Source organism: Lepisosteus platostomus, chromosome 2, assembly GCF_059453375.1.
Source record: "Lepisosteus platostomus isolate fLepPlt1 chromosome 2, fLepPlt1.hap1, whole genome shotgun sequence".
NCBI classification, from domain to species: Eukaryota; Metazoa; Chordata; class Actinopteri; order Semionotiformes; family Lepisosteidae; genus Lepisosteus; species Lepisosteus platostomus.
In genome coordinates this window covers 3,164,387-3,187,031 of record NC_142612.1, presented here as the reverse complement: position 1 = coordinate 3,187,031, position 22,645 = coordinate 3,164,387, and the positions used below count along the sequence as shown (strand labels likewise).

At 45.3% G+C, this 22,645-nt stretch overlaps 2 protein-coding genes across 4 annotated transcripts in view; one reads left to right on the top strand and one right to left on the bottom strand.

Annotated features, from left to right (window-relative positions):
- LOC148675705 (putative ribonuclease ZC3H12C) overlaps window positions 1-8,591 on the top strand; it is a 47,809-nt gene extending 39,218 nt beyond the window's left edge. For all 3 annotated transcript variants that reach the window (XM_088645714.1, XM_088645704.1, XM_088645697.1), the window contains 2 exons: window positions 53-159; window positions 402-8,591. In XM_088645714.1, coding sequence (XP_088501840.1) covers window positions 53-159; window positions 402-1,807 — 1,513 coding nt within the window. In that variant the 3' untranslated portion in view covers window positions 1,808-8,591. The remainder of the gene's footprint in view (window positions 1-52; window positions 160-401) is intronic.
- A 4,690-nt stretch (window positions 8,592-13,281) lies between these two features.
- Window positions 13,282-22,645, bottom strand: part of LOC148675704 (radixin) — a 48,269-nt gene continuing 38,905 nt past the window's right edge. The window contains exons 12-14 of the mRNA XM_088645727.1: window positions 21,794-21,886; window positions 20,648-20,905; window positions 13,282-18,834 (exon numbers count right to left, since the gene is read on the bottom strand). Coding sequence (XP_088501853.1) covers window positions 18,670-18,834; window positions 20,648-20,905; window positions 21,794-21,886 — 516 coding nt within the window. The 3' untranslated portion in view covers window positions 13,282-18,669. The remainder of the gene's footprint in view (window positions 18,835-20,647; window positions 20,906-21,793; window positions 21,887-22,645) is intronic.

The following is a 22,645-nucleotide window of genomic DNA, read 5'->3' as shown; positions in this document are numbered from 1 at the left end:
GATGGCCTTTTGCTTCGCTGAATCCTGATTTTCCTTCTTCTTCGATTTCAAGGTTCATGCCTCCTGATGACCCTCTTGGACGCCACGGTCCCAGTTTGGAGAACTTCCTGAGGAAGCGGCCTCAGATTCCTGAGCACAAGAAGCAGCCCTGTCCCTATGGTAAGCTTGAACGTCTGCGTCTCCTGCTTTTGCACGATCTGCTGGTTTTCTTTGTTTCAGCTTGCGATGGGGGTGAGGGCAGCGTGTCTTAACAGGATCAAGACATCTTGCAGCAGAATGGCTACCCCATATCTGCATAGTTTGTAGGGATGGCTGGAAATCGTCAACATTTCCACAGAAGTGTTGTGTGAGATGAAACTGTATCTAATACATACTTAATAGCATTTTCACTCTTCCTGCAGGAAAGAAGTGCACTTATGGTCATAAATGTAAATTCTATCACCCAGAAAGAGGAAACCTGCCCCAGCGCTCTGTGGCCGATGAGCTCCGAGCCAGCGCCAAAAACACTGCCAAAAGCATTAACGAAGCAGCGCTTTTTAAGAGCCATAGTATGCCTTCGAGCTCCAAAGCAGAGGGCACCCCGGACGTGAAGCGTGTCGCCCCCAAGAGGCAGTCGGACCCCAGCATCCGCACCCCGGCGAGCGGCGAGCCGGAGGAGAGGTTGTGCACCCAAGCCAAAGCCGAGACTCGCTCCCTTCCTCTGGCAGCCTGTAAAAGCACCCCCCCCCAGGCACAGAAGCTCCTGGCGCCCAGCGGCCCCGGGCCCCTGCACTGCTACCCTCAGGATCAAAGAGGGCCCCCGGGCGTGCCGAAGAACCACGGGGTTCCGCTGCCGTACGCGGAGCAGTATCCCAAATGCGATTCCCCGGACGTGAGCTACTACTCCATGATGAACGCCTATTCCGGCCTGAGCCTGCTGGGGCCCCGGAGCCCGGACAGGCGCTTCTCCGTGGACGCGGACTTCCGGATCAGCTCGGTGGCCTCGGACTGCAGCAGCGAGGGCAGCCTGAGCTGCGGCAGCAGCTCTGACTCCTACGCGGGCTACAGCGAGCGGGCCTACATGAGCTCCCCCGACCCCCTGCTAGACGACGGCCTCAAGTGCCACCATCACCCCCCGGCGGCCCCCCTGCCCCCCCAGTCCCACTCCCACTCCCACTCCCACTCCCACGGCCGCCTGCACTCGCAGGCCTTCGTCCACCACTACCACGACGCCCTGAGCCGCGTCCAGAGCTTCGGGCACGAGGAGCCCAAGCCGCACCCGAAGGCCGCGATGCCGTACCTCCCCCCGCACCTTCAGCACCCCGCGGTCGGGGCCCGCTCCAGCTGCCCCACCGACTACCCGCCCCCCCCGAGCGCCCCGCCGGGCCGGGCGCTGGGGTCCACGCGGCTCGACAGCGTGTCGGACTCGCGGCTCTACAGCGGCTCCCCGCTGCGGCAGAGGAAGCCCCGGGCGGGGCAGGAGCGCTTCGGGAGCTGGGACAGCCTGAGCTGGGACGCGTACGGCTACCACCAGGGCTACTCCCTGCCCAGCAAGCCCGCCCCGCCCTGCTACGAGCAGTTCGCCTTCCAGAGCGCGCCGGAGAACAGGGAGCAGGCCTGGAGGATGCCCTGGGGCAGGGGCTACCCGCAGCAGGAGCCGCCGGGCCACGCCAGGCTCCAGGACGTGCGGGACAAGGTCTACGTCAACCTCTGCAACATCTTCCCGGCCGACCTGGTCCGGCTGGTGATGGGCAGGAACCCCCACATGACGGACGCGCAGCAGCTGGCGGCGGCCATCCTGGCCGAGAAGTCCCAGCCGGGGTACTGAGGGCGGCCGCGGTTCCCGCCGCGGCAGTGCCATCTCAAAGGGCCCTTGCGGGGAAGCCTGAAGGCCCTTGCGGGGAAGCCCGAATCGAGAGTCGCAGGAGAGTCCGTGAGATTCATATAATGTGATCGCGCTGCTGGGGGGTTCACCCCGGTCTGCCGGAGGCGCACGCGTCTTTGAAGACCCAAACTGAGTCGAAAGAAGCTGCTAATGTCGCTGAAGTGTTTCACGTTTCGGGGTGCGTTAGATGCCGAGATCCACTTCGCGGTGTCTGAAGGGGTCAGCTGAATGTTTTGCTACACCTTTTAGTTTGGACGGGACTGCACGTAGGCTCAGTCAAACCCAGCAATTGACTATATTATACTAATTTCACCCGCCTCGCTCCGAGAACCCTTCTGGCGTGCTGGGGGAGTGTCGCCATAGAGTAAGAGCGTCATGTGTTTTGTTTTTGTTGTTGCCTTGGTTTTATTTATTTTGCTGTTCTTGTTTTTCCACGGAATAATTTGCAGAAAAAAACGAACTTTTACAATTAAGGAGGTGTTGGTTCTTAAGGCACTTTTTGCTGCATATCAAATATAAAAAGTTAACTTTAGGCAATCAATTCAAAGGAAACTCTGCTTCATACTTTCTGGGTATGAGAAGATACTTCCCTGTTATTGAAACGTAGGTGAAACTGCTTAAAGCAGATACCATCTTTGTATTTGGAGACAATGTATTATTTGTAAACAAAGTCGCATCATAAAACTTGCATTTGGTACCTTATATTCAATATATTTAATCAAATACAATTTACATGTATTTATTTGTTAATTGGAAAGTTAGTGTAATTATAGCAACTTATTCCAAATCATTTCTAATGCTACCTAACCCTTGCTAAACAGATTTCTTTTTAATTTATCTGCTTACCCACAGGCTAAAGTTTCCTTTTTGTGATTCTCTGCTTATTCTCAGCTCACATTTTGTGGTTTACCAATGTTGTGCAATTTTTTTTAATCATTTTTCCTGAACCAGACACCATTGAAATTGCAAAATGTCAGTTCTTGAGAATATGCAAAATAGCGTTGGTAATGCACTGTAGTGTACAATTCATGCCATTTTATTTATCTTAAAGCATAAATTATTGTTTTTTCTTTGTGTTCATTTTGTTTTTGTTAGAAGATGTATTTTATTGAAATTAGTAGCAGAGCTATTTTGTTATTAGATGTTCAGAATCTTGCCACAGATTTAGTTGTAGAAACAGACATGCTGTCTGTGTACCTTAGTTTTAGTAAGGGATGTTTTTGGCTTATTCACTCATGGGTTTCTGCTAGCTGTTTTCACAACTGCCACTTTTATATGCACACTGTTCATTACAACACATTTTATTGTTTCAATCCTGGGAAACAGATTTTAATCAACCTTAAACTTTACCTGAACCTTATTTGCTGAGCGGGATATTTCTCTACTAGTTCAAGGGACCTTTCTCTCTTAAAGAGATCTGGATATATAAGCGATGGTTTAACCCCTATTTACAAATTCTGAGAGCTAGGGACCCAATTTAATAAGAAACATTGGAACATTTTCAAATAAATGACAGGCCATCTGCTCTACATGATACTTTATCAAACTTGGGTAATATGAAGAACTTTACACTGTAGACCATGGAACAAATCACTAAATTGCATCAATCGAAAAGTAAGAAATGCAGTTTCAGTGGCATTCAGTATTTCTGCAAAGCAAATTAAATTTTCATTAATATTTGTTATTAAATAAGGAATTTGCTAACTTGAGAGTTCAGTCATTCAACATTGAATTCCTGCGCTGTACTGTCCCTGTACAGTTGTGGTCTAGAAGCACTTCTGTTTTTCCATTATTATGCTTGTCAGGACAAGAAAAAAGGTGCCGAGCATCCCTTGAAAATAAACTGCTCTTTAAATCCATATCAGCTGTTAGCAGAACCCTTGATAGCCAGAGAACACCTTTCTGTGTTGATACAAATTGTATCTTTTAAATGAATGAGAGTTTTTATATATAAAAGATATATACAGTATATATAAATATATGTACAGTAGTTAGAGACACCTTTAACCTGTTATTAAAAGATATTTTGGGCAACATTTTATCAGTTATTTTTAGCAAAGCTTTTTTCAAAAGTGCATAAAATGCATTTGTTCCAAAATTTTGGGGAGATGAGAATGTTATTGAAAAATGTGGGTACTTCAACTTAATAGTGGGTCATAAGAAAGAATCAAATACATTTTTAGATGGGGTCTCCTTTAATGGGCTCAGCAACTGATCGAAATGTCAGTGTCAAATCAAAACTCAACTTTATGAAAGGTTATATGGTTCTGTTTGCTGTGAAGTGCTTGGGCTGTGTCTAAACCAGATATGAAACCTTGTAGTAGATCAGATTTGTTTTTATAAAATTAACTATTGTCCAAATTGACTGCAGTGGAATGCTGTGTCGTTGAATTTTAGATTTCATACATTTTGGTCATGCATTAAAGAAGACCCCAGGACCACGGATTTCTGACAAATAAACATATCAGTCAAGATACACTTTTGAAATCCTTGGCAGTTTTTTTAACTAGCCTTTTTGCATTGGTATCTCATTATTCTTGGCTCTGTCAGGGTGTTCTTGGGTGAAGCCTTTCAGGGGGTTGGCTCAAGAAATACAAACTCTCATTCCAAGAGAAAAGGTAAAATGCTGCCTGAAATAATGTCCAAGCACCTTTTAATGAAGAGAACCTTCTCTCTGCTTGTGTGGCACTGTGTGTCAACACGGGCAGGCTTTGGGTATACAGTAAATGCTTCTACATGGCATTGTGCTTATTGACAAATTCGATAATCTGAACCATGTTCAGAAAACTGTAGTTCATTTATTTTTATCTCAGTGTTTATTATTGTTAAGGAATGTTGGGAGTTTTACTAGCAGCTTGACTTTAAAACAGCATTCACTCGGGCTGTTCGTTGTTTTCATTCTTCATTACTATGTACAGTGTTTGCATTGAAGTTGTCCATTTACATACTCATTTCAAGTAAATAAGCTTCTTTTGCATGCACCATATATGTTAGCGTAATATAATTCATGTGGTGCCTAGAAGTAGCATTTTTAAATTGTAGGTTGTATATTATGTACATAATTGCAGTTTTTCTGACTACCTTACTCTTTTCTTGATCTTCAGCAATTGTGTTTCTGAAAAACAAAAACCGTTGATCTGATCACTGTGTTAATATCTGTTCTCAACAGTGCAAGCCTTAGTTGTTAAAACATTAGGCCTTAGCCTTTCAAGTATTACTTCAAAATCAGAGGTCTGGAACACTGTGGTTTTTTTTAAGCTGGGTATTCTCACACTCTCTAATCACATGTGAACAATAAGGTCAATATTAACGCTCTACATATAAATCTTTATACAATTTAACATATTAACTCCTTTGTGTTTTTTTATACCACAATATGAAAAAAATAAAAAACCAAGAAATGTAGCTTTGGCGGGATGTCCCAATAAAATGCTTTAATGGTGTAGAATATTTTTTTCTGCTGTAGATCCTCAGATGGGCTCCCAGGTTTACTCAGCTTGTCTGTCTTTCCTTCATTCAGTTTTACCGAATTAGTGGTGCGGTCTCAAAGGCATTTTTCAGGTCTCTACTGAAACATTGCGTTGCAGATCAAGCTATCAGAGTTTTTTTTAAATCCAGTTTGTGATGGAGGCATTAAGTCTTGGCTTGTGCGTTAGTGGCTTGCTTGGAAATAGTTTCCGAGAGGCTTAATGGATTAATAGATTATGTGTAGGTTACTATTATTCACTGGACGAAACATTCTAGTTCAGTCCAGATTATTTTAAATAAAAAAAAAATAACCTTTACTGTGTATATATTTAAAAAAATATGAAAACCTTTCTGGATTTCTTACTTTCAAGTAGTTTAGCTCACTGCTGTATATTAATTTCAGTCCGTATAGCAACATGTAGATGTTTGCTGAAGGCACAGAAGATGAACACACAGCGACAGATGTGATCAGCAGACCTCTCAGCACATCTATGCAGAGCTGTCCTTTCTTCATCTTGCATACTGTTTATAAATCGTTTGCGTCTTGTGACTTACAGTACACACTAGTGTTTAATTAGACGTTTTTGTATTGAGTGTTTTAAATTGTACCTAAAGGAATGGCTACCATTAGCACTAGAGAATCCCGTTGTCCTAACTTTGCGCTTTGCAATTATGACACTGCAGCATATTCCTGTTGCATTGAAGCCGGGTTAATTCATTCTTAGAAGTATTGTCTTTGTAAAAGGAAGCTGCACCATATTTTGCTGTTGTGTTGACCGTTAAAAGTAATGTTCATGGTGGTGCTTGCCTATCAGTGTAGCTGTTGTGCACGGTGTGTGTCTTAGTTGTGATATTGTTCTGCAGCTGGTTTGCTAGGAGGTAGTTTAATTCTTGGAATTTCTAGGCTCCCAGGAAGGACCTGGGATCTGGATCTGTTCTCTAACTTAATGATACAGGAAGACTGGCAGGGACTTGCCACTAAACTCCCAGTCTGCTCCTGAGCCCTATTGTCTTGCCTCCTGGCTTGTTCATATTTTGTTTTTTAACCCCCAGGCTTGTGAATATCCAGTGTGAAATTTGCGTCCGGGGTGTGTCGGCCGTCATTTTGTGTTTGTTCAACTATACTGATACATCAGGGTTGTTAAGGGGTTGTGAAAGCAGCAGTGCTCGAAACAACCAAGTGCTCAAGTTGTCATTTATCTCCTGAGACTTGGCAGAATGTTTTGCAATTGCCATTCTGCTTAAAATATAATTTTAAGCTTGTAAAGTTAATATCTTTTCTTTACGGTTATGCCCTGTTGTTGCAAAGGGATCTTGAGAAAGAATTAACTTTGCCAAGTTTCTCCCAAGCTTCATCTCTTAGGGCTAGTTAGGTAGATCAGGGTTAATGAACTGTCTTGCATGTAGAATGTATGCTGGCACTAGAAAGGTTTTGTAACTGCCGTTCAGTGAGATATATTTTTATTTTTTCTGTTCCTAACAATGTGGAGAGTCAGCGTCACGTGGCTCACGATGAGATGTTGTCTCTTTTACATGGGTCTGCTTTCGAAGCTGGAGTCCGAAGGCCTCTGCCCGTGGGGAAATCGTGTCATGCATTTCAGGAAATGAGTCACTCTTTTGCAACACTTTCAGCTTCACCGTGGGCAGGAGAAGGGAAGTGGACTGGGAAATTCCATGGCTGAGGTCTGCTGCCTGATTGATGACCAGAAAACGGGGGGTCACATCCAGTTCAGTCAAAACATAATTTTGTAACTACTGCTGTTATTGGTTTGCTAAAATATAGATGTTTTTTATATTTTAACCTTAAAAAAACAACAATCGTGTATTGTCAATACTGCAGGTGTAGCATCCTGTTATAAATGTTTTTGAGCACCCCAATGCAACTGGTAGAGAAATTACAGAAATTACAATCAGCAATTGGCCTCTGTGCCCTGATACCATCTAGCTTTTAGGGACCAAATAGTCAGGAGATTTTTAGTGGTTCACGCTGTGCTGACTCTGCATACCTGCTTCAAAGCCATATTTGCTGTGCATCATTTAAACCCCTTTTTTCCAATTGTGAAATGGCAATAAGTGCTTCCTCATTATTCTGTGGCAGTGCCACTTTTTCAGGTTATATTGGGTTTAACAGCTTTTTGAAAGCCTGGATCTTTGCCGTTCCTTGATTTGAAATTCTGGAGATAAACATGCAACTTATCCGGTTTTTGACAGTAAATGTTATAGAGCTGTCTTATGATAACTTTTTTTATATTATTGTGTAAAAACCATTCACCTCGACTCCCCAGTGCTATGAAAAATGATTCAAAGTAAAAGTCCCGTCTTTTGCTTTTGAAGCTTTTTTTCTTTCTCGTGGCAGCGCTGAGAGTCTGCCCATCAGGAAGCATAGCACACCTGTGTGTGTGAGGAGCCCCTGATGTCAACAAGTTTCGATGCATTAAATCGCCGAAAAGGACGATAGAAGATGTAAAGGGTTAGATTTCTGAGTAAGGGTTGTAAACTAGTAAGGGAGCAAATTAGGATGAACACGAGCTATATGGGTCATCAGATATTTCTGTATAGTTTAGAGGGCGATTTCCTGTGTATGTCCTATAGCTTACGCATGCAGTTAAAGTAAAGGAGTGGTGTTTGGTTACTGGATTGCTTCGGGTGTGGATAGGGAATGTGACGGGGCACAAGCACGAAGCACAGTGGACTCGCTCGACGGCGAGCCTTGGAGGTCAGGCAGGCCAGCAGCCAAGGTCCTGCCTTCATCCTCTTGGCGTGTTCCCTTGGCCTGTACGAGAAGGGCAGGCCACAGAAGCTGTACTATCGTGAGTGGGTTCCGGCTGTAAGGCGACTGGATTGCGTGTTGCCCTGTCAAGCCAGTAGCACAGCTGGGGGAGAAACAGGGCCCTTTCTGAACCACTGCTGAGCGCCTTCATTTGGGTTGAACCATTTTTTCTTGGATGAACTATAAGGGTGTGTTTTGCTGCGAGGTGCCTGGAAAGTGTTGTGATTCAGAAGGGGGAGATTTAGCAATACGGCCAGCAGAACCGTGAAGGAATTATCAGAATAAGGAGTGTTGAGAAATTCCCACGGACTGGGTGATCTGAAAAGCGGAGGGCTTTGATAAGGCTGTGATGATGTAACTTACAAAGCCTCTCGCTGTTTGTCGGGCTTATTGTGAACAATAACTGGTGAAATGGAACAGACTGCTTTTAAAAATAAAATTAACATGACTGGGCTTCTGTGTTTTTTTTAAATAAAACTTATCATTCTACCACTTTGAGAATAGGTTTTTTTTTCATAACAGTGCTTTCCTTCTAATTCTAGGAAGGGTGTTCTTCAGTTTGAACAAATAATTCTAAGAAAGATCACGACTCCTGATGTCAAATAAAGTAGTAGTTATTTATTTGTATCAGATTAGCACAGAAAATATTTTAAATTTGTGCGAGCAGGTGTTTGGTTAATAAGAGTGGAAAGGAGTTTTGTAGAAGTCTCTTATATGCATGCTAATTTACTCTCAGGTACCAAGCAATATTTAGCAGACATTCATTCATGTTCATTTTATTAGAGGTCAGATCTTCAATGATTTGTGTTTTCCACCTCATTATCTGTTTCTTTGCATCTGTTGCTTACGGTATAAGTGGTCATAACCTTGTTAAAAGCTCGGACGTTCTTGTTTAGGACTGGTCCCATTTCTGTACTCACTGGGGCACTGCGTGACGTGCTGCATGAAAGCGACTACGATCCTGACTCAGATGTTATTTGCATCTTCAGGGTGGTGACTGAACTGCCACGAGAGAAACAAAACCGCTTGTATTTTTGTATCCATGGGGCTGAACCTCTAAATAAACCTTGTGACTGTGAAGAGACATAGCTTAAAGGCTTCATATCCAAAGACGAACTTGTAGTTGAATGGCAGGACACTTGGGTGAGGCATCTAGTAATTCATCAACTATTGTTAAAAAATGGGAGCAGCAGAATGTCCTAGAGAACTCAACTCACGATGTAAGTAATGTGGAGAGAATGAAAGTGTTGTAGGACAGCAAGAAAATAAGAGGTCTTTGGCTGTTGTACATGAGGGAATTCTGGTTAATGGTTTGTGACATAATGTCCATAAAATAAATGCCCATACTCATCTGCATATCTAATATTAAACAATATATTATTGTTTGGAGTAGTGCTGTTTTTGAATAATGTAATTGTGGAAAAGTTGCCAGTCCTCTTTCACGTTTTGATTTTACGATATCGTATGATGTGTCCTTTATTAATAGACTTGGAGCCGAAGCCGTCAGAACCTTCAGTGCTTCACCCAATGACAAATGTGAAGGTTTTTAGAGCTGCCAGCCCTTTGTTTATTCTGAAAAGCACTCCTAACTAAAATTGTTTTGTATTATTTTTAGTATTTCTTTCATTCCGATTTATGAAATGATAGGTTAATAATGACAAATATACATTCTCATTAATTTATGCTAGGCAAAATAATTACCAGTTACAGTCGGGTAAAATGTTTTCTCTTTAACACACTGTAATCTTTTGTCAATACTGCAATTAAAAATAACACCAGAACATTTTAAGAACTATCATTTGACAAATCACACTCCTCCAGTAGCTAGAACCATCGAGTAAGTCAGTTTTTAAACCACCCCTGTGGTTCAACACTTCAGTTTTTTTATTGTTATATGTGTGGTTGGAATATAAGATTCTGAACAAAGACAAACATTGCAGAGAAAATCCAAAAAAACAGGGCAGAGGGAGCAGGAAACTTGTCTTCACTTTATTAATATCTTTCCTGAATTATTGTCTTGGGTAGCATTTGCCCTCTTAGTGTCTTCTGTAGCAAGATAGCTGTGTACCGGGGGAATGAGCTGCACTGTGCCTGCTCTAGCGGGAGGGAAAATGAGATTGCTCTGGTTAGGTCAGAGGAGGAAGAAGTCTCCGAATGACCAGAACGGTTGCCTGCACTTGATACAGGTCTGTATAGCTGACTGCAGAGTTCCAAGAAGAGGTGAAGATTCTGAATCTCTGAAAACAATCCAGTTGAGGTTGTTTGGTCCTTTATAACCATTACTTAGTGGTTAAAAGTGGGACAGTACAGCATGGAAGTTGTGACAATTTTCTAGTGCTTCCGGATCACACATCCCTGCTTTTTTTAAAGCTGCCTGCGCTTTAAAGAAACTACTGTATATACAAGGTAAAAGAATGTTTATCATTTACTGGTTTTAGTAGCGAAACCTCATTTCGGATGTAGGCTTTGTATGGATCACTGAAGGCCCACAACTTCACGCTGTTAGTACAGGCACTCATAATCTTTTTTTAACTTAAATTTGCACTAAGGTCATGTGCTTTCTGTTGTAAATTGTTCTACCCAACTATTTATGCAATAAAGCATGAGTGATTCTGCCAAAAAGAGTTCAGAAGTTTTGAGTGGTCCCTCCAGCACCGCACATCTCCAGTAAAGATGGACCCAACAGGAAAGCAAGGGGGTGGCGCATCATGCCATGGGCACCCTTCTGCTCACCGGGGACCAGACATCTCGCCGCGGTTGAAGGACAGAGTAAAGTACAGGCAGATTCTGGAAGAACACCTGCTGAAGACTTACAACTGGAACAGAAAGTCACCAAAATCGCATCGCAGTGGATTAAGAGTAAGAAAATGAAGAATCTGGTAAAAGTCCCAACTTGAAACCTGTTGACAATCTGTAGAAAGACTTGGAAAAACTACTGCCCATGAGCAATACCCTAACAGCTTGCAAGAGTTTGAGCAAATCACATGCTATTTGATCATTGCTCTCAGAAGTGCTCCCAGAAAAATGTTGGGGGGTCATAGATCTGAATACTTATGCAAGCAACACATTGGATCTCTGTAGTTATTGCAGCCATTTGCTGCAATTTGTCTTCCCTTAGAAGTCTTCTGTTTGAGTTTTCAGGTTTTTGAATAGAATATAAAGTGTAAAAAATGTGTATACATCATTTTGTAATTCCACAAAATGGGACACCGTAGGAAGGGTTTTGCAAGATGCTGTACATTTTTTCCAGGCCTTTTGAATTGTGTCCACAATCAAACATGGTCTTGTGATGTGCATGGATCACAGTACAAGCTAGAGGAGAGACTTGTACAGTACTTTCCAACTCCAAGACCATTCATGCAAGATGTCGGTTCATCAACACCGATGGGCGACTTATTCAGGACACCCACAACCCTCTCTATACAGACATCTTCCTTCCTCAGTTTCAAGCGTATTCACAAATGCATACTACTACCAACCCAGTCTAAGGCTAAGAGCCCAAACTGTCTCTTGCAACCCACCACTGCACAAAGGTTCTCTTGAATGAGCAGACGCTGGTGGTAATTTATTTTTAGGTGTATGTAGTGTAGCTAACCTGTAATAGCTAGAGATGCAGACAATGATAAAACCTATAGGGAGAGAGAGCATGATATATATGGTACTTAGAAACAAACAAATACTTCATCAAGGGCCAAAAAGACAAAGGTTCCTTACCTGTCAGAACAAATGTTTCAGAAACTGGTTAGTTTTCAAGATTCAGTTTCGCAATAATGTAAAACAAACCACCCCCGGTTTGCTCTGGAGGCGAGAATGCATGTCCCTGCAAATGAATGATTTCCATAGACCCTGGAGTTCAGTCTGGGCTGCAGCCCAGGGTCACAGAGAGTGCAAAACAATCTCTTGCTGAGGTGGAGGAACACGGGTTTGTCTGGGGGACAGACTCGAGGAGGAAAAGAACTCCATGAACTGTGACAACACGTTAGCTGGAATAATTATAACTAAGGAATTCGTTTTAGGAGTTATTTTTCCCCTTCGTTAAGACTATAGATTAATTAATGCCCTTTTTTTGGAAGAAGCACAAAGGTTGATTTTCCATATATCCTTACTTCAGCATTCCAAGGGAATCTGCTTGAATGCCTGCTTGCAGTCCTACACACACCCGTAAGTCTGCAAGTCCTACAGCAGGGAAACTTTAAATGCAAGTGACCCACACACCAAGAGTCACCGTGAGATTACGAAGCGGCCTTGTGTTGTCTGCTTATGACACAGAAGTACATCTGGAAACGTCAGAAATTGAAAGCAGGGCTTCAGCCAAATCGAGTTAATACAGAAAATAAAGGAGGCTCCTATTTTCAGATGGGTGGATTCATTTCTTACGAGGATTTTGTACAAACTATTCCTGGTTTCACATAACATCACTTTATTAGCCCTATACAATTTCTTGCATCAGGAACTAATCTTTTTGCATACCCCAGCTGGCTCTCCATGAGACACACAGACGGCGCCCCTGGAGCAGCTGGGGTTAGGGGCCTTGCTCAGGGGCCCGAGGGAGTAGGATTCCTCTGCCGGCCGCGGGATTTGAACCGGCAACCTTCCAGCCACAGGCGCAGATCCTGAGCCACAGGGCCACCGCTCCGCTAATATGTGGCTTCCCATATCGAACTACAGGATTTTTCCATACCTCAGTGCGAAGGTTATAAAAAAAGATGTTCCTGTAACCTCTGTAAGGTGCTGAGAACGTGCGGTCCAGGGGTAACGGGCAGGGGAGAGGGACAGGACAGGTCTCAGCAGGACAGATCCCTCCTTTTGGCTACGAAAGTAGTTTCACTAAACTTCCTAAGGGGGGGGGGAACGCTAATAGTAGGTTTTGATAAAAGGATTTGCATTTAAGGAAAATGACACATGAAAACATTTTGAGGAAGAAAGATTTTTTTTTTCCTCCAAATCATAAAAATATGCAAACGGGTGTAATTTGACTATACAGAAAGAAGGCACACCCACCTGCGAACCGAGTCGCATCCTCCCTATGCCAGAGCCCCGTAATAAACCCGGTCAGTGGTGGGTAGGTTCTGCTGCACTCTCCTACGGATGGCGTTTAGAAACATTAATCATGAACACACACAGCGCTTGGCTGGCGAGCTTGCCCGTGATGCAGGAACAGAAGAAGCAGCTTCAGCTATTTGGTTTGAAGTAAACTTTATTGACCACCTCCAAAAAATATAACAGAGAAGATGTTGAAACCCTTGCCCCCCAAAATTCACGATTTCCCTCCCCTGTTAGCAATGAAGTAAGGAGTGTGAAAGCGTGCGGAGAACAGTTTCAAGCGGTGTGTATTGGTGTGTGTCCCATCGCCTCGTCGGAGTCATCCCCCAGGCCGGCGAGGCCGACGCAGGCTTCTTCTCCGCAGGGAGTTTAGAGTTTCTAACTGGCTGCCTCCTACTGAAGCGCCGGACCCCAGCCAGAAGTATCTCTCGCTCCGGGAGAGCAGCGCGCCGCAGTCCTGCGCGCAACACATACCCACCGGGGCTGCGGGCGTCTCCGGCGTGAGCCGACGCCAGCGCGCGTCCTTCCTGTCCCGCCGGCGGCGCCGGAGTGCCCATCAGGCCGCCCGCAGCACACCGCTGTACCGCGCAGGAGTAAATCCGATAGCTTCACTGTTAACCGATGGACCTTGTCCAAAAAAGGTGCGCTTGATTGTACAACACAGTTTCTCCTGGAGGCTGACGGGGGGAAAGGGAGCCGTTTGGATTAAAACTGGTTAGTGCTCTGTATTGCCAGCTCCCCCCCACCACCACAGCGAAAACAAGAACAAAAAAAAGATATACATGAGAAAATATTTTTCCCTGCTTGCTTAGAAAATTGTTCACACAATCAATATTAATGGATTTAGATCCATTCTGGTATTAACTCTATAAACATACAGACCTAGGAACGGCCCACACGGTAACTGGCGCATCAGTGTTAGTCACACGCGCTTCAGGAAAATAAAGTTGGAAGCACAGTATTTAACTTGCTATGGCAAATACAGGCGCGTGTTCGTTCCCCGGAGTTCACGTCCGCTCCTGCCAAAGCTCTGGGGCTCCGCAGCTCAAGCCCCCCCGAGAGGAGTCCCGCACTCCAGGAAAGCAGCGATCAAGAGCGTGCGGGCATCTTCCGAAACCTTAACCAGCCATCGTCTCAACAATATGACAAAAACAGTGATTTCCATTACAAAAGAAAAAGAAACGACTCCAAAAAAAAAAAGCATCTGAAAAATTGTCTTCGGAAAAGATGCAACGATCAAGAAGTACCTTCGGCCTACTGTGCATGGAAATGCTTTACATTAAACGGCAATTTCAACAATATTGACCAGCACGGTTGTGAGTCCATAATAATCAAGAATGCTGAACCGCCACCAGAGAGGAAACGTGTTTTGATATGAAATCTGCAGATTTCACACCTTGGAGTAAACAGTTGGATGGCCTAGTGAATTCTCCCTTCTCTCTAGAGTCAACTGAGTGAATCCAGACGGCGCTGGACTCTCGGCAATTGCGCAAGACGTTTCATACGATCAGTTCTGTTTGAGTTGTATAACCTAAAGCAGTACTGGACGCTAGGAGTGAGTCTTCCTTTTCCTACATCACCACAACGAAGAGAGTGAAACAACCTAAGAGGCCAGATTGCGACCCAGCAAACCTGCAGTTCTTAGAGGTGTAAGGAAGCCATGACCCAAGAGTGCAGAGCACTGTGAGAGCTTGAAAGAGATGACAGAACGGCACTCCGTGAGATGTACATCTTACTCTTGACTCCATTGTTCAACACCACGATCTTCAAAACTGCTTTCGAACCTGCACACCGACAAGTTGCGACTCCAGACCCCATGCCACACGTCCCAAGATCCTTTATTCATAGGACTGCGCCCTTCACTCTATCTGTACTTTTCTGGGCTGTGCTAATCCACTTCAGGAAAACATCCAACCCTGAGCTGCACAAAAGCACAGCCACCTACCAGAGAATCACAGCAAATTCTCAAAGTCTCACAATACCTGTCTCGGAGAAGAAAACGAATGTGGAGTCAAATTTGATCAAACGGCTGTTAACAAGCTAGCTTATTCTGAAACTACACAATGCAGTCATGCAAGAAAAACTGGAAATAACCACACCGCTAGCAACAGAGCTCAAAACCCTGCACGAAATGCTTTGTTAAATGTGCAAAAAAGCTCTTGCATATTCCTAACAGCTCAGTGTCTGGGAAAATAAAACCCACAAACGTCACATGTGCCACTCGGAAACCCAGCTGGGCGAAGGAGCACACTGGAACTGCCATCGCCATTAATGGCCAAGATTAGGAAAAAAAGCAATATTGACATAGAAAATACATTCGTGCTTGCAACTGTGTAGAAGGGTTTAATTTGCATGAAACGGTACCTTTGAAAAAATGCTTTCAAGTCTATGTCAGATGAATGTACCTTTTTTTTAAACTCATTTGAGCAGAACTGTAATCTAATTAAAAGGAGAATGCTAACTGCAGACACCAATGAAAAAGTAGCTGAAAATATGGGGGTCTTGTTACTGCTGGCATATATATATACACATCTTTAAGAGTCGCCAATTATATTTTCTGACATACACCCACCCGGTCTGGAATCGTTCATGTTGTAAGCCTTTTGTTTCTGGCTGGAATTCCTGTATTTCATAAGAAGACTGAGGATCGGCAGACCGGCACATCCTGCTTTCACCTCTTGACACTATACAAGGTCCACAGTGCCTTACTGTGTGAAAAGGAGTACTGCGTATATAAGGTTACATAGAATTATTTTTACATTTCTAAACGCGCAATGTTGAGATGTGGTCACACCCTTATTTGAAAATATATGCTGTTGTTTTCAAGTCATTTGGTAGCGAAATATCATCCTCTGAAAGGTCAACTGGATTGCCACTGGGCGTTACTGGAAGCAGAACAGAACTACAGCACCCAGTATCACTTCACCAGAAGGAAAGTCAGGTTGTTCTAAGGTGCAAGATTATTGACTTGACAACCTAACAACTACAGCAACAGTGACAAATAAACCACAAGGCATCTGCGTTCGCAGGACCCCACCTGGCTGCAAACTGACTTCACACCAAGGTGACAGTCCAGCTTCAGACTCGATGACCGAAACGTAGAACCCGGTGTTTTTGTTTGGTGAGCACAGGCTCCAGTAAAACATTTATGATATGAATGGAAGATCACGTCACGCAGGTCATGCAGCCTGGAGGACTAGCAGTGATTGTGTGTGGAGGTGTGGTCAAATACACCTCAAGAGCACTTCGAGAACCTGCGAAGTGGCCGCACAAAGGGCTTCCTCTGGGTTATTAAGTGATCACATCACACTGATTGCAGGAACGTGAACAGATTTGCACCGTGTGAATTCAGACGCATGTGCAACTGCTAAAAAACAAACTAAACATCTCTTGCTCATACACAACCAAAATAATGACCTACATTTTGTCCACAGCTTAGTGCTCTTAAGAAGGCAAGGTTTAAGCTAACCACTGTCAGCCATTCTTCACTCAGCTAAGCAAACTGCAGTACTATTTGTTCAACACTATATACATCACAAAGCTCACCAGAGCAATTTTCTGCATGATTCATTTTAATACTTAGAAGACAATATTAGGGGATCTTTTTTGAGCTAAATGTGTCTCATTCCAATTCAAGAAACCTTTGCAACTGTTCTTGGAAGCAGTCCAGTGTGAAATACGCCGGGCTTCAGAACTGCTCCGGTTATTTCGGCAGTGTGTTAGAGCTGTCACAGAAAAACTCGAAAAGCCCATTCTTGAAGAAAAATACTGATCACAAAAGCTTGTTTTAAGATTACACACATGATCACGTTTGTGACATCTCAACAGGGAATCTGTCAGTTTTACAAAATAAACTGCCTCTCCTAGTTCATTAAACAAAAAATGGTCAAAGGGAATTAAATGTACGCACACAGGCAGTCTTTTGTACACAAGAGGGCTGGGCAATCAGGTGGAAGAACAGGTGAAGCCTTCCAAAAATCAGGATGTTCTCACAAGTGTTTTACATTCAGGGTGTTTTTTTTGGAAGGTTTGATTAAACACTTCGAAATCCAAACAAAACACCATTTTTTAAATGCGGCAGATCCACTGGGATTTCTTCTGCATTTCCTTCCCTCTCAGGACAATGAAATGGAGATGGATCCTTTTCAGATGGTGTCAGCGTGGGGATGGTGGTCCGTCTATAATGGCAGGGTATCAAACACCAGGGCAGAGGAAAAAGACTCCACAGCCAGTCTCTCGAGGGCTCAGATCTTAATGTGGTTCATTCTAGTCCACAGCTCTCACATTCCCGAAGACAGAAAAATCAGACTAACTTAAAACTAGCGCCACCTACGGTAGACACCACAGCCTTTTTGTTAACATTTGTTAATTCTAGCAGGGTCGGAAACACCAACTCACATCTCTATTTAGAGGACCTGTGTCATGAATACCTAAGGCAAAAATAAAATACAGGATTATTTAAAATACTGTTGAAAATGTAACACTGTGCTTGAATCAAATAATACCTTTCGCCAGTTTTGGTTTTATTTCCTGCCCAATGAAAGGTTAATGTTTTTGCTTTGGTAATCATCCGATTTAGTCAGGAGGCTTAGTACAGTTTGACTCAAAGAATATGAAAATACTGCGTGGTACGGAACACATTTTCCCCACTGAATGTGGTTCCCTGTGTTTCCATATGAAGATCACCTGCACAGGTGCACCTTGCAGTTTGACGTGCTTATGGAAACTGCCATACGCAAGCATAATCGAAGTGCTTTGTTAGCTATCCCTACCCGCGAATGATCCAAAGGTAATGTGTGGATCTGATCAGCCCGCCATGGTGAAACCTTGCCTTTGTGATGAAACACAGCCTCAGCAACTGCTTGTCTGAGCAACAAAAAGGCTTTGCATCATAACACTCATGGAGTTAGCATGACTGTCATACATCTCTCTACGTCCCACTCGCCTTCTGACTCTTGCCCTCTTGAACGGCCCGTTTTATACAATGAATACACGAAACACTACGAAAAAGAAAAAAGAAATACGCCTGTGACCAGCGCTAACGAAAGGGAAAGGGCAGCCTGCCACTCCAACACTACCCCCACTGCAGACAGGTAAGCACTTTCTTCATGCATTCAGCATGAATTAGCGAGGGAATAAGAAGAAATTACTAATAAAACCAAAAACAGGCTCCTAGAGTCAGGATTTCAGTTATCCCAACTGCAAAAAACCGTGAAGGTTGAAACCTCACATAGCGCGCCAGCTGCATTAAAGCTATACACAGCCTTTTCAGATAAAAGCGAGAATGCTTTTTTGGATCAGACATGCAAATCACCTTTAGGCTGCGAATAAAGTTTATTTAATAGGATATGTGGTGTGTTGTGATGCGTACTCCACGGCTAAGCGACTCCCCAGCTTCCCGGCGACGCTGGGCGAGCAGGCTGGCTCCGCCGGAGCAGTGCAAGGACAGAGCTTTGGCAAGGCAACACGCCGGCCTCCCTGCTGGGAGCCCGGCCCCACACGGGCGCCAGCGTGCGACCGCGGCTCACATGGACTCGAACTCGTCGATGCGCTGCTTGGTGTTGCCTTGGCGGATCTGCCGCAGGGTCTTGTATTTGTCCCGGCCCGCCTTCACGTTCTCGGCGTGCAGCACGTCGTTCTGCGTCTTCTTGGTGTCGTCTCGCGCCTGGGCCAGCTCCGAGCTCAGGGCCTGCGAGCGAGGGGAGAGGAGGCGCGAGGACGGTCAGGAACGACAGGAGGGTCTGCGGCCTCTCCAGCCCGTCTGGCAGTTAGCAGCCGCAGTGCTTGCAAACCCCCCAGTTACGGGAATGAGTTTCTTACCCTGATATCCTTATTTCATCAAAATACGGTCTTTTCTTTAATAAAGAGTTTATGTCTACCGGTGCAATAATGGTGTATGAAGCAGGAGAAAAGAAAAAATAAGAATCAGTGTGTGAAACAATACACAAACCCCTAGTTTACTTAGCGTAATTAAGGGGATAGTTCGAATCAGGCAGTTAACAAGGACTGAGAACGGGCAGCCCCGTCCGATATAACGGTCAGATGCTTTTGAGTCTGGTCACTCAGCCAAAAAAAAGCCAGTGAAAACACATCAGGCCAAGAGGCCTGGGGACCTCCGAAAAAGGGTCATAAGAGTCTTAAGTCTGGAGAGCGCTACAAAACCATTTTGAAACATTTGGGACGGGTTGTCCTCCAGAGATCTCCCCGGAAAATCCTCCAAGAACCCCAGGGTAACATCGGAGGATCTGCCTGCCTTTCCGGCTGTGGCTAAAGTTAATGTTCATGCCTCAGCCCTCAGGGGAAGACTAACCAGGATTGGTCTTCATGGCCGGTACAGCCAAGAAGAAACTCTCTAAACCTGGTTGATCCACACAACTACTGGAAGACGGATGATAACTCCTCACACTTCTATAGCGTTTTTCTGGACACTCCACTCAAAGTGCTTTACAGGTAATGGGGATCCCCTCCACCCCCACCAGTGTGTAGCCCCACCTGGATGATGAACCAGTCCTCTCACACACACCAGCTCTCAGTGGGGAGGAGAGCAGAGTGATGAGGCCAGTTCAGAGATGGGGGTTATTAGGAGCCCATGATTGGTAAAGGCCAGGGTGAAATTTGGCCAGGATGCCAGGGTAACATCCCTAATTTTCGAGAAACGCCCTGGGATTTTTAATGACCACAGAGAGTCAGGACCCCAGTTTTACATCTCATCCGAAGGACAGTGGCTTTTTACAGTATAGTGTCCCCGTCACTATACTGGGACGTTAGGACCCACACGGACTGCAGCATGAGCGCCATTTTGCATTTTGTATCGGCCATGTCGACTTAGACCCCAATGAAATGATATGGCAGGACCTAAAGTGCGCTGGTTTTGCAAGGAAACCCTGAAATATCACAGACGTCAAGTAGGATGGATGGGACAAAAACCCTAAAACTCTGATGTGCGAGACTGATAGTCACAGGAGACCTTGTTGAAGTCGATCGCTGCTCGAGGAGTTGCCACAAGTTACCGGAAGTGTTCACCTAGGTATCAGACATTTAGTGTTGAATCATTTTGTTAAACAATCACAGATGTCTGTGTTTTACATTTTATCTTGTCCATTTCATTTTTATGAAGACATTCACAAACATCTAATTAACTCTGAGGGATAAAATGCACAAGAAGAGAATGCAGACCCCCCCCTAGGGGGTTCATATTTTCTGAGAAATCACACCCAGACGTTTCTTAAAAAAAGTGTGAGGGGGGTGGGGGGTATCAACTCAAACAGCAAAGCTGGATAACTTGTCCCACAGTCCCACGTGGGAGGAGGAACTAGGCTCTGACATGTATTTCAGACCAGTGAAAGGCCGAAGACGGACACAAGAAATGGAAATGGTACCCATACCAGTCGGAGGAATGAAACAAGCTAACTGGCACGGGGCGAGAGAGCTGCTGGGTATGTTTCCAGAGGGCTAGGGGGAACCTGAAGGTGCTCTTTCCGGCAGGTCTGTGGCGGGCTGACCTGCAGCTGCTTCTTGACGCGCTCGTTCTTCTGCGCCTCGGTGAGGCGCTCCTCCTCGCTGCGGTGGTTGGCGACGCCGTCGCTGGAGAGCTCCGCGCTGGCCTCGGCGCTGTTCTCGTCCTGCTCGTCGTGCTCGTTCTCCACCGGCGCCGCGGCGGGGGCCGGCGGGGGCGGGGGCGGCGACGGCGGCGGCGGGGCGCTCATCACACTCTTCAGCTCCTCCTTGGTCTTCTCCAGGTCCTCCTGGGCCGATATCGCCTGTGCCGGAGAGGCGGAGGAGGGGGTCAGTGCAAGGCCCCAGAGGCCGGACAGAGCGGCGGGCGGACCCAAGCTAAAACTGCCGCCAGGGTCACGTCTGGGTCACGTCGGGTCACCAGACGCTTGGGAAAGGATTCTCCTCAAATCTGGAATTTCTCCTCTAAGCAAGCTGCAAGAGGACATGCGAATATCAGCCAGCAGCTTACATTTTCCAGAGACAAGCAAAGGCTTGACAAGCGAAAACTGGCTGAAGGACTTCATACATAAATTACAAAGTATTTAAACTTTCAAAGTATATAAACTGGTATTCACAAACTGCCGTGTTCCCACTGTCATTTTGTACTTCCAGACAAGAATCAGGAAATGTTTCACAACTATCAAGTCAATAAAATATTCAGCTTCACTTGACATTTCCATAATTACCATGGGTGAAGCACATTCAGCCCGTGCTGATAAATTTCAACACTGATTCTAACCTTTTGCAATATTTAAAACGTTTACTATAAGATTACAAATAACCTCAGCTCTGCTGAAAGATATTAGACTTAAATCTGCCCGGGGGCTCTGAGGGTCTCGTCGGGGGGAAAAAGCAAAGGCAACACGCGACTGTCTCCACGGTTAATGTAAAAACAGAAAACAAAGGACGTGAGAGAGAGGTTTAGGGGGAAACGGCTCTTCACACGCTGAAAGCAATTTGAGGTTGGAACTGAAATGGCTCTGAAACAGCCCCCCGCCTGCCACCCACCCACTCAGCAACTGAAAACCAATCATCAAAACTCATTTTTTGCATAAACTAAGTTAGTTCCTTCAACAACCCTACCCCTGCTACTGTAAGCCACTGACCGTGAGCCAGACGAGTACAGGTGTTGTGAGAATGAAAAACGTTACTTTGTGTTGCCATTCTGTGGCCTCCTCTTCCTTTTTCCTCTTGGCCTCCTCCAGCAGCGCGATTCGGGCAGTAAACTCGCCGAGTTCAGCCGCCTGCAACACCAACCACACAAAACCCCCTCAGGCCGCCGGCTGTGCTGTGGGCCCGTGTGCACGGCAGCAGGGGTATCACGTCCTCCTCCCCCTTCATCCATCCTGTTTCTCACCGCTCGCTCCTGTACAGGGCACAGGGCTGCCGGAGCCTATCCCGGCAAGCAACAGGCGCAGGACAGGATACACCCGGGACAGGACCCCAGTCCACTGCGGCGCACACGTCCACACACACACACACCAGGGCCTTTTTTCCAGGAGCACATTATCCTGCCAGTATATCTTTGGACTGCGGGGAAAAAAAACTGGAGCACCTGGAGGAAACCCATGCAAACACAGGGAGAGAGCACCCCAGGTCTGGAATTGAACCCAGGGCCCAGAGGTAACCACTGCGCCAGCATGGCGCCAATTAATTTTTCCTGCTTGAAAATGTTGATTTAACAACCCATGGGATGAACAACCCATTTCACATTCCTATACACTTTAGCAGAACGACATCTTTGGGGGGGCGGGGGGGGAGAGGGGGGATGGGGGAGACAGGTTTTCCTTTAAATCAACAAGTTCACACTTCCATCCAACGGAAAACCTTGGAGGAGGCTCAGAAAAGGTTGGGATTTTTCCTTCGTGTCGAAAGCGGGGACTTTGAAAGGGCGAAGGGGCTGCCTGGCAGAACACCCCCTCACCCGCCTGGCAGAACCCGAGGCTTCGGGAGAGAAACGGGGCTGAACGGCCCTCCGGCGCGGGCTGGAGCCGGGCCCCGCC